Source organism: Lutra lutra, chromosome 3, assembly GCF_902655055.1.
Source record: "Lutra lutra chromosome 3, mLutLut1.2, whole genome shotgun sequence".
NCBI classification, from domain to species: domain Eukaryota; kingdom Metazoa; phylum Chordata; class Mammalia; order Carnivora; family Mustelidae; genus Lutra; species Lutra lutra.
In genome coordinates this window covers 72,574,455-72,588,345 of record NC_062280.1, presented here as the reverse complement: position 1 = coordinate 72,588,345, position 13,891 = coordinate 72,574,455, and the positions used below count along the sequence as shown (strand labels likewise).

The 13,891-nt window shown below is 32.8% G+C and overlaps 1 protein-coding gene across 5 annotated transcripts in view; it reads left to right on the top strand.

Moving 5' to 3' along the window:
* LNPK (lunapark, ER junction formation factor) overlaps positions 1–13,891 on the top strand; it is an 85,958-nt gene that overhangs the window by 35,827 nt on the left and 36,240 nt on the right. For all 5 annotated transcript variants that reach the window (XM_047722248.1, XM_047722246.1, XM_047722250.1 and 2 more), the window contains 3 exons: positions 1,271–1,311; positions 7,545–7,628; positions 7,710–7,761. In XM_047722248.1, the coding sequence (XP_047578204.1) occupies positions 1,271–1,311; positions 7,545–7,628; positions 7,710–7,761 (177 nt within the window). The remainder of the gene's footprint in view (positions 1–1,270; positions 1,312–7,544; positions 7,629–7,709; positions 7,762–13,891) is intronic.

Sequence of the window (13,891 nt, the reverse complement as noted above, 5' to 3'; positions counted from 1 at the left end):
GTGAAAAGTTAAAACAAGAAGCACGATTTCCATTCCCCCAGAAATTTGCATCAAGTATGTGATCTGAGCTCAAACAATAGTTCCAGCAGTGTTTTTCACACTTGGTCTTAGCCAACAGAGAAGCAATCCAGCAGTGATTTTCAGACTTCAAGAAATGCAAATGAAGTTTCCATATTGCAGAATCCACTTAACTGTACAATTGAGGAGCTTCCACTTATTTTCAATTGGAAGTGATTAATTTCCAATGTAATGATAAGAAAAGCCAAATATCAATAGAAGAATTAAAGAATTCTATAAATGCTTTCCAGTCAATGAATATCCTCAGTTAAAATCATGTGCTTGTTGATTGATTTCAGTATTTAGCAGTACCTATACATGTGAAAAAACATTTTCAAAAGTCAAATGTGTAAAATCTCATGACAGATCAACATTTGCAATTGGTTTTGATGATAGGGAACAGCAACTTTGAACCTCATTTAAGTGAAATGTTTTCTACTCACCCAAAAGAAAATAATTTTATTCTTTTCAGTGATAGACCTATGTCACAAAAAATTGAACTTAATTATTATTACATTTTGAATTTTGTCAGTAAAGATTTATGGAAATTTGTTCATTCTTTTGCTTTAAAAGTACTTATTCGATTTTGCCTTTTGGCCTATAATGCTAATATTTACTGTCTGTCCCTTTTTGGAAAAAATTTTCTGACTTCTGGATTAAGGAATAAATATTTCATTGCTCTTCTCTAACTATAGATGACTACTCTCTTTACACATGTTAGCAGACTTTTTTTTCCCCTTTAGTAGTAAGTTGGCTAACACATTAAAAACTAAAATATTGAAAAATTATAGTAAAGTCTTTGTATAAGTTTGTCTTTGGATTTTTACATAAATAGTATACTTTGATTTGGGTATTCAGATGTTTGCTATCCTGGAACTTTAATGAAGAAATAATAATTTTATTTGTAAATTTAATTAAAAATTATTACTTAAATTCTATTTGATAAAATGTTTAGGTCTTTTTAAATTTTGAAAGGTGTTTTATTCTATGTAAAGTCAATTTTTCGCTACTTAGCTTTGTAATATATAGGCAACAGTATGAAATATATATGTGTGAAGATTGAGATAATTTTTATCTGTACACATCAGTGAGAAATTCTAAAATAAGACAGTTTCCTTGTAGTTGCTTAATATATATCTTTTGGCATACTGTTTTTAAGATATCTAAGTATCTTAATATCTGATTTAGCTTTGATTTAAATCTTGTTTTCTAGATGAAGCATTGGATGATTTAAAATCCCAGAAGAAAAAAATAGTAAGTTAACTTATTTAAAATTAATTTATGTAAAACAAATAGATTAAGAACTGAATAAACAATGTTTATCTGTTATACGTTATGACCATCCAAGTAACAAGTATGGATAGCATTTTAATGATGAAGCTAAATTATGAATATTTTTGCTAATTAATTATGATTGACAGGAAAAAGTAGTTATATGGACTTTTTTTTGAGTCTGAGAATCTATGCAGTTGTAAGCTGAGAAGCAAGTAAATGAATCATTGGAAGGTTAAATGAGGCAGAGGGGTAAAAAGGTGGGTATCCAGATTGATTATTAGGGTTAAAAAAGGATCAAACATCTACATATGTCACTTCTCAGGTTTTCTGGACAGAATAAGGCTAGGTAAGGGTAGGAGAGAGGGGATCAAGAAGATTGGTTATAAAAGTGAAATTTAAATGAAAAGGCTGAAGAAAGGGGGAAAGAAAGAATTTTTTTTCTTTCATTTTCTATCAGCAGCTCTGATCACATGAGTATCTCTTGTGGGGCCAGTTAAATGTGTCCTTTGGATGTTTGGAAAGGGGACCAAGCATAAGAGAAGAAGGGCCCTAGCTATTTATAGGGTATTATCATACCCTCTAATAAGTGAATTGAACTTGGTGTTTGACTTGAATTTACATATGCCTTTTTATATAATTATTTTTGAAGTATGAAAATGATAATTGATAACAGTGGCTTGTTATGTAGAAACTTAATGAAATTTAATCAGATGCGTATGATCAGTGTATTTTAGTGTAACGTAATAAGTAACAATTATGAAACTAATAAAAATTATGAAAGTTAAGATTAGTGTAAAAATTGTTCTTTGAGGGCACAGGGCTGGCTTCGTTGATAGAGCATGCAACTCTTGATCTTGAGGTTGTGAGTTCAACCCCCACATTGGGCCTAGAGCTTACTTAAAAAAAGTTGTTTTGTGAATTGGTAATAAAAGACACTGGTCTTGAGAGTTTAAGTGCTTGAAAAATAAAAGAACTTTAATTGTGAAAGGATTTCTTATTTGTTTGAGCTTCGTCAGTGTTCTATGAATTATTTACCAACATTGCATTGACATTTTTAATGGTCCTGAAACATAGAAATATTCCCTTATATCTTATTATATTTCTTTAATTCCATGCATTATGTAACAGCCATAAATTCAAAGTGAGGAAATACTGATAGTTCTCGGTAATATAGAAATTGTGATATGATTAGTTTGGTTTGCTTAAAAAGAAGGGCTGATAGAGGTGATCAGAGCTAAGCCCTCCTTGTATCAAAATGGAGAAATTTTTATTAAAATAAAAAATATAAGAAGGAAGACAAAGAAAAAGAAGAAAATTTAAAAAAGAAATTTAAGTGAAGAGAATCTGAACCAATATCAGTGCTGTCACATGACCAGAAAGCAGAATCTTGGAAAACAGGTGATTGGGCAAAAAAGAGTAACAGAGCAGACTTGGAAAACTGAAAAGACAAGTTAAGCTGTTTACTTCTTTAATAGCCCTCAAAGGAAGGACAACATGAAGCTGCTTCATCTAGGCCTTACAGTTGGAAAATTCACTTCAGGGCCAAGAGTTGTCTATATCTAAATGGTTCAAGAGGCGTCAATATTACAGAGTAGTTTAGTATGCCATATTTCTTGCAGTATGATTTACGAAAAATAAGTTGGCTGTTCCAACTCTTTTTATTAATTAGGGAACAATTTGCATTGACTTGACTATTGTTGGTTATGACGGTTACTACTGGAAACTTCATCCCTGGACTTTATTACTCAAGCCCTTAACAGAGCTACTTTGTTTGAGTTGCTTTACACTTACTTTGTTTAGAACAATAGGTGTTAAGGGTGAGTTAGTAAAGGAGCACAGTGCTTGCTGATCATTTTGCTGGTAATGAGAGGAAAAAGAAGGGTCACTACTTTTGAACAAAAGCTTAATGTAATAAAAATTGATCTTGTTCATGGATGTTTAAGTTTAAACTCCACATTAGCTTTGAAAATACTTTTATTATTAAAATGCCTGTAGGAAAATAACTATCAGTCCAAAAATATTCAGCTCTTATCCCTCCTCTTTCAATAACAAAATGAAAACCAATTATATTTACTGCTTGACATTTTATTAAAGGTGGTTTCCTTAGGGATGCATCTCTTTATTCTGAATAGATTTGTAAAATAATACATAATTCGTATAAGTGTAATTTTAAGAATGAACATGAACTATTAATTGATTAAAAAGTTAAATTACTTAGGAAAATTAGTATCTTGACAATGATTTAAATCTAAGAACTTAATGTAACTATTTACTTATTAAAATAAAACTAAAAATTAATCTCTAATTATCTAAAAAACTCCCAAGTCTTGATGTGTACATTTTGCTATTCAAAAAAAATTCAGTTTTTGAAAAAAAAATTAGCTTAATAGATAATCCCTTTGCATCCATGGACATTCCATCAACACAGTTCAAAATCAAGATCCATCAGAACATGAGTCGAAATTTAAGTGTGTCCATGAAAATTCTATACTTTTCCAAGAATAGTATTTCTTTTTTTCCTTTTTTTTTTTTTTTTTAGATTTTATTTATTTCAGAGAGAGAAAGCCTGGGCCAGCTCACAAGGGAGGTGGGGGGTGGGAGATGAGCAGAGGGGGAGGGAGAGGGAAGGGAGGGGGAGAGACTCTCTAAGAAGGCTCCAGAGGCAGGGCTAGATCTCATGACCCTGACATCATGACCTGAGTGAAAACCAAGAGTCAACCTACTGAGCTCAACTGACTGAGGTACCCTGGTGCCCCTCAAGAATAATATTTCTATGTGGTAATTCCTTTCTGGCATTTCTCAGGAAATTTGTGATTTTCTGAATTTTGAGAAAAATCAGTTGAGAAATTAGGAACATAGGGGGAAGTGTTATAATTCTCTGAGTATTATAGCCTAACAATTAACTACAAATGTTACTGCTTCAAAGAAATCCGCTACTGCCAGTTGAAAGAAAGAGCAAGAAATGCTGACATGCTGAGCTATAGGTTAATATGGACATTTGTGCACAGGACAGGAGCATGCAGTAGAGAGGTCTTACAGTCTAATTAATCAGTCAGTCTTGCTTTTGTGGCCATATTATGTTTTATGGGCCCCGTTTCTTGTCAATGGTGAGTTATTCTTACAGAGAAGTAATAATAAGCTTATACACATGATATATTTTATGTATAATCCTATGAATGACATTCTATGAAATAAATTTTAGAAGCAAAAGTACTTAAATTAGCAAGTTCAGCATGTAATTCTGTGTAGGGCTGTTGACCTCACTAGAAGTTTCAAATGCTATATTTGTATTACCCAATAATTTTTGCTGCCATTTTCCAGTATTTGAATATTCACTGTAGGCTACAGATCTTTGTAAATACTTTAACAGAAGAAATGCAGAGAGAAAAGATGTGACTATTATTGTGGAATACTCCTATGTGAAATCAGAAAATGATGTAAAATCTGAACTAGTAAAAACAGTAATGATTTCAGCAGTATAACCAAAATCAGTGTAAGCAGACAGTATTTTCATCATTGTAAAAAAGATGAGTTTAAATAATGCAACATGTACCCTAATGCTGTGTGTTGAAGATGGTTTGGGGCACACTCCTAATAATTTGACGAGTATGAACAAAAGAAATTTTTCTATATCTAGAATATTTGGCACAAAGCAAAGATCCAGAATATTGGATAGAGCAATTGATGCTCTTTTAAAATTTTATTTCAAGAATGATAATTTACATAAATATTTGTAGGATTACCTTTTAAAATTAAAAATTATTTTCTGACATTTGTATTCATGTTCCCTTCTTTTAGTGTTATCTATGATGAAATGTCTTTGTCAAGTAGAAATAATTTTTACATGTTATTGAAATACATAATCTTGTCAAAATATTGATTCATAATAAACTATGTTTATTATTTTCTTTTTTAAATAAAAAGCCCTGAAACTTTTAGTATAATTTATCATAGAACAATTTTAAAAATTTAAAAAAATATTATGAAAAACACAATGCAACTTATATTTTAGGGAGTTTTGAGAATCTAATTTTTCATTCCTGAATCCTGGGATGAATATGTTGCGTATTGGAAACACTGCTGTTTTCAGACCCATTCTGTATAATTGGGGTATCACTAACGATTTTGTGTTTTTGTGTTAGGTACTGTTAGAGACTCTTTCTCATACATTATTGTATTTAAAGTGCCTAACAGTGCTATGAAGAAAATATTAGTTTATCTGCCTTGCAAAAAGAGAAACTAAGGCCAGTGGAATTGCTCAAAGTCTTTCTATGTAATTAAGAATGGAAGTGTGCTTTGAACCCAGATTTTTTCTGACTTTGGAGTTTAAGGTTTATGTTTTTTACACTGATCAAAATGTCTCTGTTTAAAACAAGTTATTCACCTAAAATGTTGTATGGATATATGTGTTAATTAAGCAATAATGTGAAAAATTTTTGCTAGAAGTACTAAAGAAAAGGAGAATAGATTTACATCTTTTAGTGCTTTAAAAAATGACTTTATTGAAGATACTTTACATGAACATAGACATAAAAATGAATACTTACTGAATAATGTACCAAGTGTGCAATTGCAGTCATTTGTTGAAGTTGCATTTTGGTTTTGAGTTTCGTGTGTTGTTTTAAAAATCACAGTGTTACCTAATCTTTTTAAGCCTAGCAGTTATCTTCATCTAGATCTGTGTTGTCCACATCAGTGGCCAAAAGCCCCATGTATCTTTTAAATTTACATTGTTTAAAATGGAATAAAACTACAATTCCATTCCTCAGTTGCACAAGCAACATTTGTCACATATGACTTAGTGGTTACTGCATTGTGAAGATATAAGCCATTTCCATCATTACATAAAGTTCTATTGCCACAATGTTGGTCTAAAACATTAAAAATTAATTGGATTTAATTCATTGATATTCCATGTAGATTCCTTATAGACTATGTAAATTTAAGGATATATGATATGTCCTTTTTTAAAAATCTTGATTACCAGTTTTCTCAACTCTAAAGTTTTCTTTACATTTCCTTTGCATTAGAACATTAAACTTGATTGTTTTGAGAATTTATCATAATTTTGAAATAATTAGGAAAATGTTTTATTTTCACTAAACCAAGGTTAAATTATTCATCTAAGCACTTAGCTTCTTAAATGTTGAATTGAATTTTTAATAAGGAACCCATTAACTACTGTTGGGTAGCATATTTTTAACTGTATTTTAAACTTGGTAGATGTGCTCCGTGTTGTATTCTAAAATAAATGACCTTTTGAATAAATGTGACATTTAATGAATCTAAGTGGCTGTCATTGGTCACTGAGAAGGAAAAGTTCCCATTCCAATTTTTACAAAGCATTTTCTTCTACACATTAGCTATTTGTCATAATACAACTGTCTTATACTAAAATTAAACTTTTTCTGATATTGGGCCATAACTGCTAAAATGATACTTTACTGGTTATTGCTTTTTAAATTAAACCCTGACTGACTTGAGTGTATTGTAAATAAAATGCTATAATAATGAACTGTTTTAATTACAGCCCCTAGTGTGTGTATAGAACTCAGTAAAATTTTTACTTAAATTCTTACTGTGTTTTTTCCCCTCTAAAGTTGTTTGAATCTAAGTAAAAAAGGGGGAGTTTCAGCTCTTAAAGTCATTTGAGCAAATTCCATGGCTGTTCTCCCAGTTAGTGAGTTTTCACTGCATTTGCAGCAAGCTAATTGCTTCTGCTAATAAATAATCTAAAATCGATGCTGACAGCAGTTAATTGGCACAGAGATTTTATTTTGTAAAGCTCTTGGCTAACGACCTTCTTTAAATTAATAGCACTAAGTGCTATGAGGAAATAAATCTGAGGAATTGCCTGTCATTTGCTTGTCATGTCTAATAACTTCCAATAATGATGGCTGATAGATTTTTGCACATTCCATTATTGAAGTTGGTGCATGTAATTATTCTCCTCATTATATGTAAACAATTAGCAGTATTTGGTATTTCCTTGCAGTAAAGCTGTTAAATACAAGTAACATATTAGAGGTTAGAAGCCATTTTAAAATGTAGATTTTAATTATTTGACTGTAGGAAGTCTTTGATGCTATCTGAGTATATTGTATGCTGTTTATTTTAAGCATTGTACTTGAACACTTTTGGAATAGGACTTACAAAAGTAAGTCGTGTGTATGTTTTAAAGTGTGATAATTTACGGAAATTTTTGTTTGTAGCTTGAAGAAGTCATGGAAAAAGAAACTTATAAAACGGCTAAATTAATTCTTGAAAGGTTTGATCCAGACTCAAAGAAAGCAAAGGTAAGGTTGTTATATCACTCTAATTTATTATAAATAGTGTATTGTAGTAGGTCACTGTAATAACATTATTGTAATTGACAGGAGCTTGAGCCGCCATCTGCTGGAGCAGCTGTAACTGCAAGACCTGGACAAGGTAAATAACTTTGTAGAAACTGCTGCTGCTGTTGGAAAGATCCATATTTATCCAAGTGAGTTCAAAAGTGTGATAGAGGTGTGTAGAAACTTACGTAGAATGCTTTTATGTTAATTTATATTTGGTAATATGGGTTATGACTTGGAGTGGTGGCAATAAATTTATTTCATTTTGATCTTTCAGGAATATGTTGAGTAAAGATGTTATCTGTTGAGATAAATATGTAATTGGTTTTAAGCTTTTGAAATTTAAATAATTCACCAGTATTTTGTAAGGTTTTTTCCCCCTTTCAAATGAGAATCTCTTAGCATACCTTATGAAAATCCTTACAGGGGCACCTTAGTGGCTCAGTTGGTTAAACATCTGACTCTTGGTTTTGGCTCAGGTCATGATCTCAGGGTTGTGTATTGAGCCCTGTATCAGGCTCTGCACTCAGCTTGGAGGCTGCTTAAGTTTCTCTCTCCCTATCTTTCTGCCTCTCCCCTCCATGCTCTTGCTTTCTCTTTCTCTCTCAAATAAATACATCTTAAAAAAAAAATTCTTATATTTTTATGATTTATTTTTGAGGAATTTAATGAAGATTTTTGTCAGGCTTGAAGTTTCTTCTAAACACTTTTATTTAGGAAGATAGTAAAATAATTTGGAAATTTAGAATTTCTAATAATTTAGAAAAAATAGGAATTACTGCTATATAATAATATTAACTCGCTTTTTGGAATTATCAGATTATTAGTGAAACCATCATTTTTATATCATTGAATATTATGTAAAAGTTAAAAAGTCATTATTTTAAGTGGCTACATGAAGTAATTCTAAGACTGACATGTGAAAAGATATTTTTGAGTTTGCATTGGCTTTCCACTCTTTGTTCTTTTCTCTAGACTATAGTAATATAGTTTATAAGGCTTTTGTTGCAATATAGAATATATTATTTTTAAAAATGTAAACTTCTGTTCTTATAAATCATCAGAATTGTAGCTTGGTTTATGATGTTAGGATGACATTTAGAACTTGGAGAAGTCAATTCTTTTATAAATGTCCACAAAGACCATGGATACTAAATGAGCCATAAGAGTTTTAGGTTTCCTAATTGGCTGAGCTATATGGGAAGAATCCCACCCACTCCCATTTTCTGTAAGTAGGATTTGGTTTATAGAAATAAAAACCTGATGTTTTGATGAATGTAAAAGTTTACATATGATTAAAATAAATTAGATTCTTACACTGAAACTGCTGCCTTCATAATCCATTTAAATTTTTCTGTAATTTATACCGTCTAGTAATTTCAAAAAGAGTGTTTGGTCTATAGGCCAGGTTTCTATAATTTTTTAAAGTATTTTGTATAACTGGCACAACTTTTCAAAAATACTTTTTAAATAACTTTAGGAAATAGATTTTTAAAATGTGATTTTTGCAGAAAGTTGTTGCTGTTACTTAAAAAAATCTGTTTTCTCTCATTAAAAAAGGACATATGACCTCTTTACTGACATTTATAAGTATTTATTAATATTTAGGCAACATGATTTCCTTGAAGAATTAAATTCATTTTTCCTTAGAAGCTTTTGAAACCCAAATACATTTTTTCCTTCTGATGTCATATTATAGTTATGGAAAAACCATTGCTGGTCTCTCTGCTCTTGATTCTTGTGGCACTGCTTTTGGATATCCTTTTAGGGAGAATTAACCCTTAGCTATAATATAAATGAATTGTTTATTTAAAAGAACGTTTTAAGTAATCTTAAGTGAAAACACCATGGAGAATACAGAGATGAATATAATACAGTTTTTGACCTTAGGCTTATAAGCTTTTTTTTTTTCTTTAAAAAATATTTCTTCTATAGTGTCCTATTCTAGTATGACTAGTAGTTCTTCCAGGTCTGAAGTAATTAATTGGTGTTCAGAATTTTTTCCTTATTTAAAAAATTCTAAATTATATCTCACCTTCATTCTACTTTTTGAGAATTATAATTGAGTTTTGTTGTTTTAATCTTTTCAGATCTCTTTTAGGTTCCTATTATTTTGTAGGTGACAGTCATACTTTCTATTTATGTTTAAGTTCTGTGTTCCTGTGAATTTAGCCAAATATTTGTCTTTGAACCATTATTCACTCATTCATTCTTTTCCTTCCTTCCCCTCTTTCTCCTCTCGCCCTCTCTTTTACTCCCTTTCTTGTCTTTTACCTGTTTCTGAACTGGAATAAAAAGGGGGGAAAAGTACTAAATGTGAATGTTTGTGTATACATATCTGTATAATGCAAGAGAGCTAGTAAAATAAGTACATATATATATTTTACTTGCTGTCTTGCATGATTGCCGAATGAGAACTGTGATTCATGTGTATAAGGTGTCTTTCATTTTTTGTTACTTAGTGCTAATGATATATATTATACTGAGATTGATTATAATATTTGAGAATAGTATTCTTTGAGTTGCTTAGGTTTAGCACTAAAAGGAGTGTGATATTTACAGACAAAATACTAACCTGCCCATCTCCTCCTTTTTAATAAACTTAATCTTTTAGAATATTTTTAGATTTACAGAAAAATTACAAAGGTAGTACAAAGAAGTCCCATATACCCTTGTACCAAGTTTCCCCATTAACATCTTACATTAAATAGTACATTTACTAAAATTAATGGACCAATATTGATTCACTATTATTAACTTAAAGTCCATAGTTTCTTCAGATTTCCTTAGTTTTTATCTCATGTCCTTTTTCTGTTTCAGGATCTCATCTAGGATACCACATTACATTTAGCTGACATGGCTTAGGCTTTTTTGGCTGTGCTAGTTTCTCAGACTCTCCTTGTTTTTCATGACCTTGACAGTATAGTCCCAACCCCTTTTTATAAGGAATTTTTATTAGTGGGTGCTTAATCTTAGGAAATCAGTGTTATCATTTGATATGAAAGAATAAATGAACATAAAAGGTAGATATGTGTGTATATATACATATTTACATTTAATAGAATGATCTGGTACTTCAGTGTTTAGCATTTATTCTAGTTCTTTAGGAGTCATAGACTGAGAGTTGGGAGGGCTTTGTCCTTAGTAGATTAAAAAGTAATGAAGTTTGGGGTGCCTGGGTGCCTTTGTCTGTTAAGTGTCCAACTCTAGATCTCAGCTCAGGTCTTGGTCTTAGGGTCATGAGTCAAGCCCTGTATTGGGCTCCATGCTGAAGTTTGGATTTAGTGAAAAAATGGTATTTGCCAGTATAATTTTCTGAATAGATTCTGGAGAATAAAGAAATTGAGATATTTAGGGTTGGTAAGAAATTATATTTCTTTTCAAAGTTTTAATTGGCCTTCAGGAATAAATTTCTTCTATGTACTAATCTCTGTTTTTTTTTTTTTTTTTCCAATAAATGTTTACTTGAGTATGTGCTCTCTGCCAGGCATTGTTTTAGACCCTGGGGACATAATAGGGAGCAAAACAGACAAAAAAACTGTGTGTGTATGTGTGTGTGTGTGTGTGTGAGAGAGAGAGAGAGAGGGAGAGTGAGAGAGAAATTGCCATATATATATATGTTTATATATAAAATGTTAGATGGAGGAAAGTAAAGAAATAATGGTGAATAGGGAGTGCCTTGGGTAAGGTGGGTGGGTTGAAGTTTTAAATAACGGTTGTCAGGGAAGGCCACATAGATAAATTTCATATCTAAAAAAAGATATAAAAGGAGTGAGGAAATGATCAGAGATATGAAAAAAGTGAGGGAATACGCCATGCAGATATCTGAAGGGAGAATATTGTAGACAAAGGAATTTGCAAGTGCAAAGAGTGAATAGACAGGAGGCCCAGATTGCTCTGGAAATAACATGACCAGTATGGCTGTACTGGATTGAACAATGGGGAGACTAGTAGGAGGGGCAGTAAGAGAGGAAAGAAAGAGGAAAGAGGAAGAGAGGAAAGAAAGGATCATACATTTTCTGGAGTGTAGACCATTGTAAGAATTTCATTTTTCAGTTACTTTAAAAAAAATTTGGTTTTTGTTTTGAGCAGAGGATTGACATGGTCTAAATTATGTTTTAAAGGGAAGGTTACACTGTTGAGGCTGTAAAGGGAGCAAAGGTAGCAGCTGGGAGACTACTTGGAAACCTATTGTAGTAATCTTGGAAAGCATTGATGTTGGCTTGGGCCTTGGTTCAGTAACAGTGAAGGTGGTTTTAAGAATTAGTCAGATTCTGCATATATTTTGAAGTTAGAACCCAAAAGATTTCTTGATAGATTGGATATGGCGTGGGAGAAGGAGGAATCAGAGATAACTTAGAATTTTGACCTGAGTAACTGGGAAGATGGAGTTGTCAATTACCTGTATGTTAGAAATTGCAAGAGGAGCACTTTTTGGGGAAGAGAGGAAGTTGGAGGTAATGTGGTGAAGAAAAGGGTTTGATTTTGGACCTGTACATTTGAGATGCCAGACATTCAAGTAGATATTTTAAGGAAGCAATTGAATGTAAGTCTGGCAAACAGGAATTATCTGGGTTGGAGATAGAAATCTGGGTATCATCAAAATGTGGGTGATATTAAAACCGTGAGACTGGATGAGATTACCAAGGGTGTAAATATGGAGAAAAAGGAAAAAAGGACCAAGGCTGCCCTGGAGTACTCCAGCCTTAAGATGTTGGGAGTAATGTAGAGGAACCATAAAGAGAAACTGAGAAGTGGTCAGCAAGAGCAAATCCTGGAGAATGTTGGGTCCTGGATGCTAACTAAAGAGAGTGTTTCAAGGTAGTGATCACCTATGAAAAAACTGCCAATTAGGTTAAGAGTCGAGAATTGAACATTGGTTTTTAACAGTGTTGAGGTCCATAGTCACCTTGAAAATAATGGTTTTGGAGGAGGAATGAGGGCAAGAGCCTGATTAGAGTGGGCTTAAGAAAATAGGGGAGTAGAGAAGTTGGAGACGGAAGAGGCTATTCTTTTGCATAAGAGGGAGTGGAAAAATGGATAGCTGGACAGGGAAGCATTATGTGTATGTGGGTGAACATATGCTGCATGAAAGAAATAACATGTTTGTGTGCTGCTAGGAATGGCCTAGAAGACACAGAATAATTGATGATGGAGGGAGTGGACACAGTTGATGGAAAACTGTCCAGGATGAGGCAAGAAGGGATGGGATTTGGTGTATAAGTGTGGGAGTTAGCTTTTTAAAAAAAAAATTTTTTTATAAACATATATTTTTATCCCCAGGGGTATAGGTCTGTGAATCGCCAGGTTTACACACTTCACAGCACTCACCATAGCACATACCCTCCCCAATGTCCATAACCCCACCCCCCTCTTCCGACCCCCCTCCCCCCATCAACCCTCAGTTTGTTCTGTGAAATTAAGAGTCACTTATGGTTTGTCTCCCTCCTGATCCCATCTTGTTTCATTTATTCTTCTCCTACCCCCTTAACCCCCCATGTTGCATCTCCACTTCCTCATATCAGGGAGATATGTGATAGTTGTCTTTCTCCGATTGACTTATTTCACTAAGCATGATACCCTCTAGTTCCTTCCACGTCGTTGCAAATGGCAAGATTTCATTTCTTTTGATGGCTGCATAGTATTCCATTGTGTATATATACCACATCTTCTTTATCCATTCATCTGTTGATGGACATCTAGGTTCTTTCCATAGTTGAGCTATTGTAGACATTGCTGCTATAAACATTCGGGTGCACGTGCCCCTTCGGATCACTACGTTTGTATCTTTAGGGTAAATACCCAGTAGTGCAATTGCTGGTTCATAGGGTAGTTCTATTTTCAACTTTTTGAGGAACCTCCATGCTGTTTTCCAGAGTGGCTGCACCAGCTTGCATTCCCACCAACAGTGTAGGAGGGTTCCCCTCTCTCCGTTTCCTCACCAGCATCTGTCATTTCCTGACTTGTTAATTTTAGCCATTCTGACTGGTGTGAGGTGATATCTCATTGTGGTTTTGATTTGTATTTCCCTGATGCCGAGTGATATGGAGCACTTTTTCATGTGTCTATTGGCCATCTGGATGTCTTTGCAGAAATGTCTGTTCATGTCTTCTGCCCATTTCTTGATTGGATTATTTGTTCTTTGGGTGTTGAGTTTGCCAAGTTCTTTATAGATTTTGGACACTAGCCCTTTATCTGATATGTCATTTGCAAATATCTTCTCC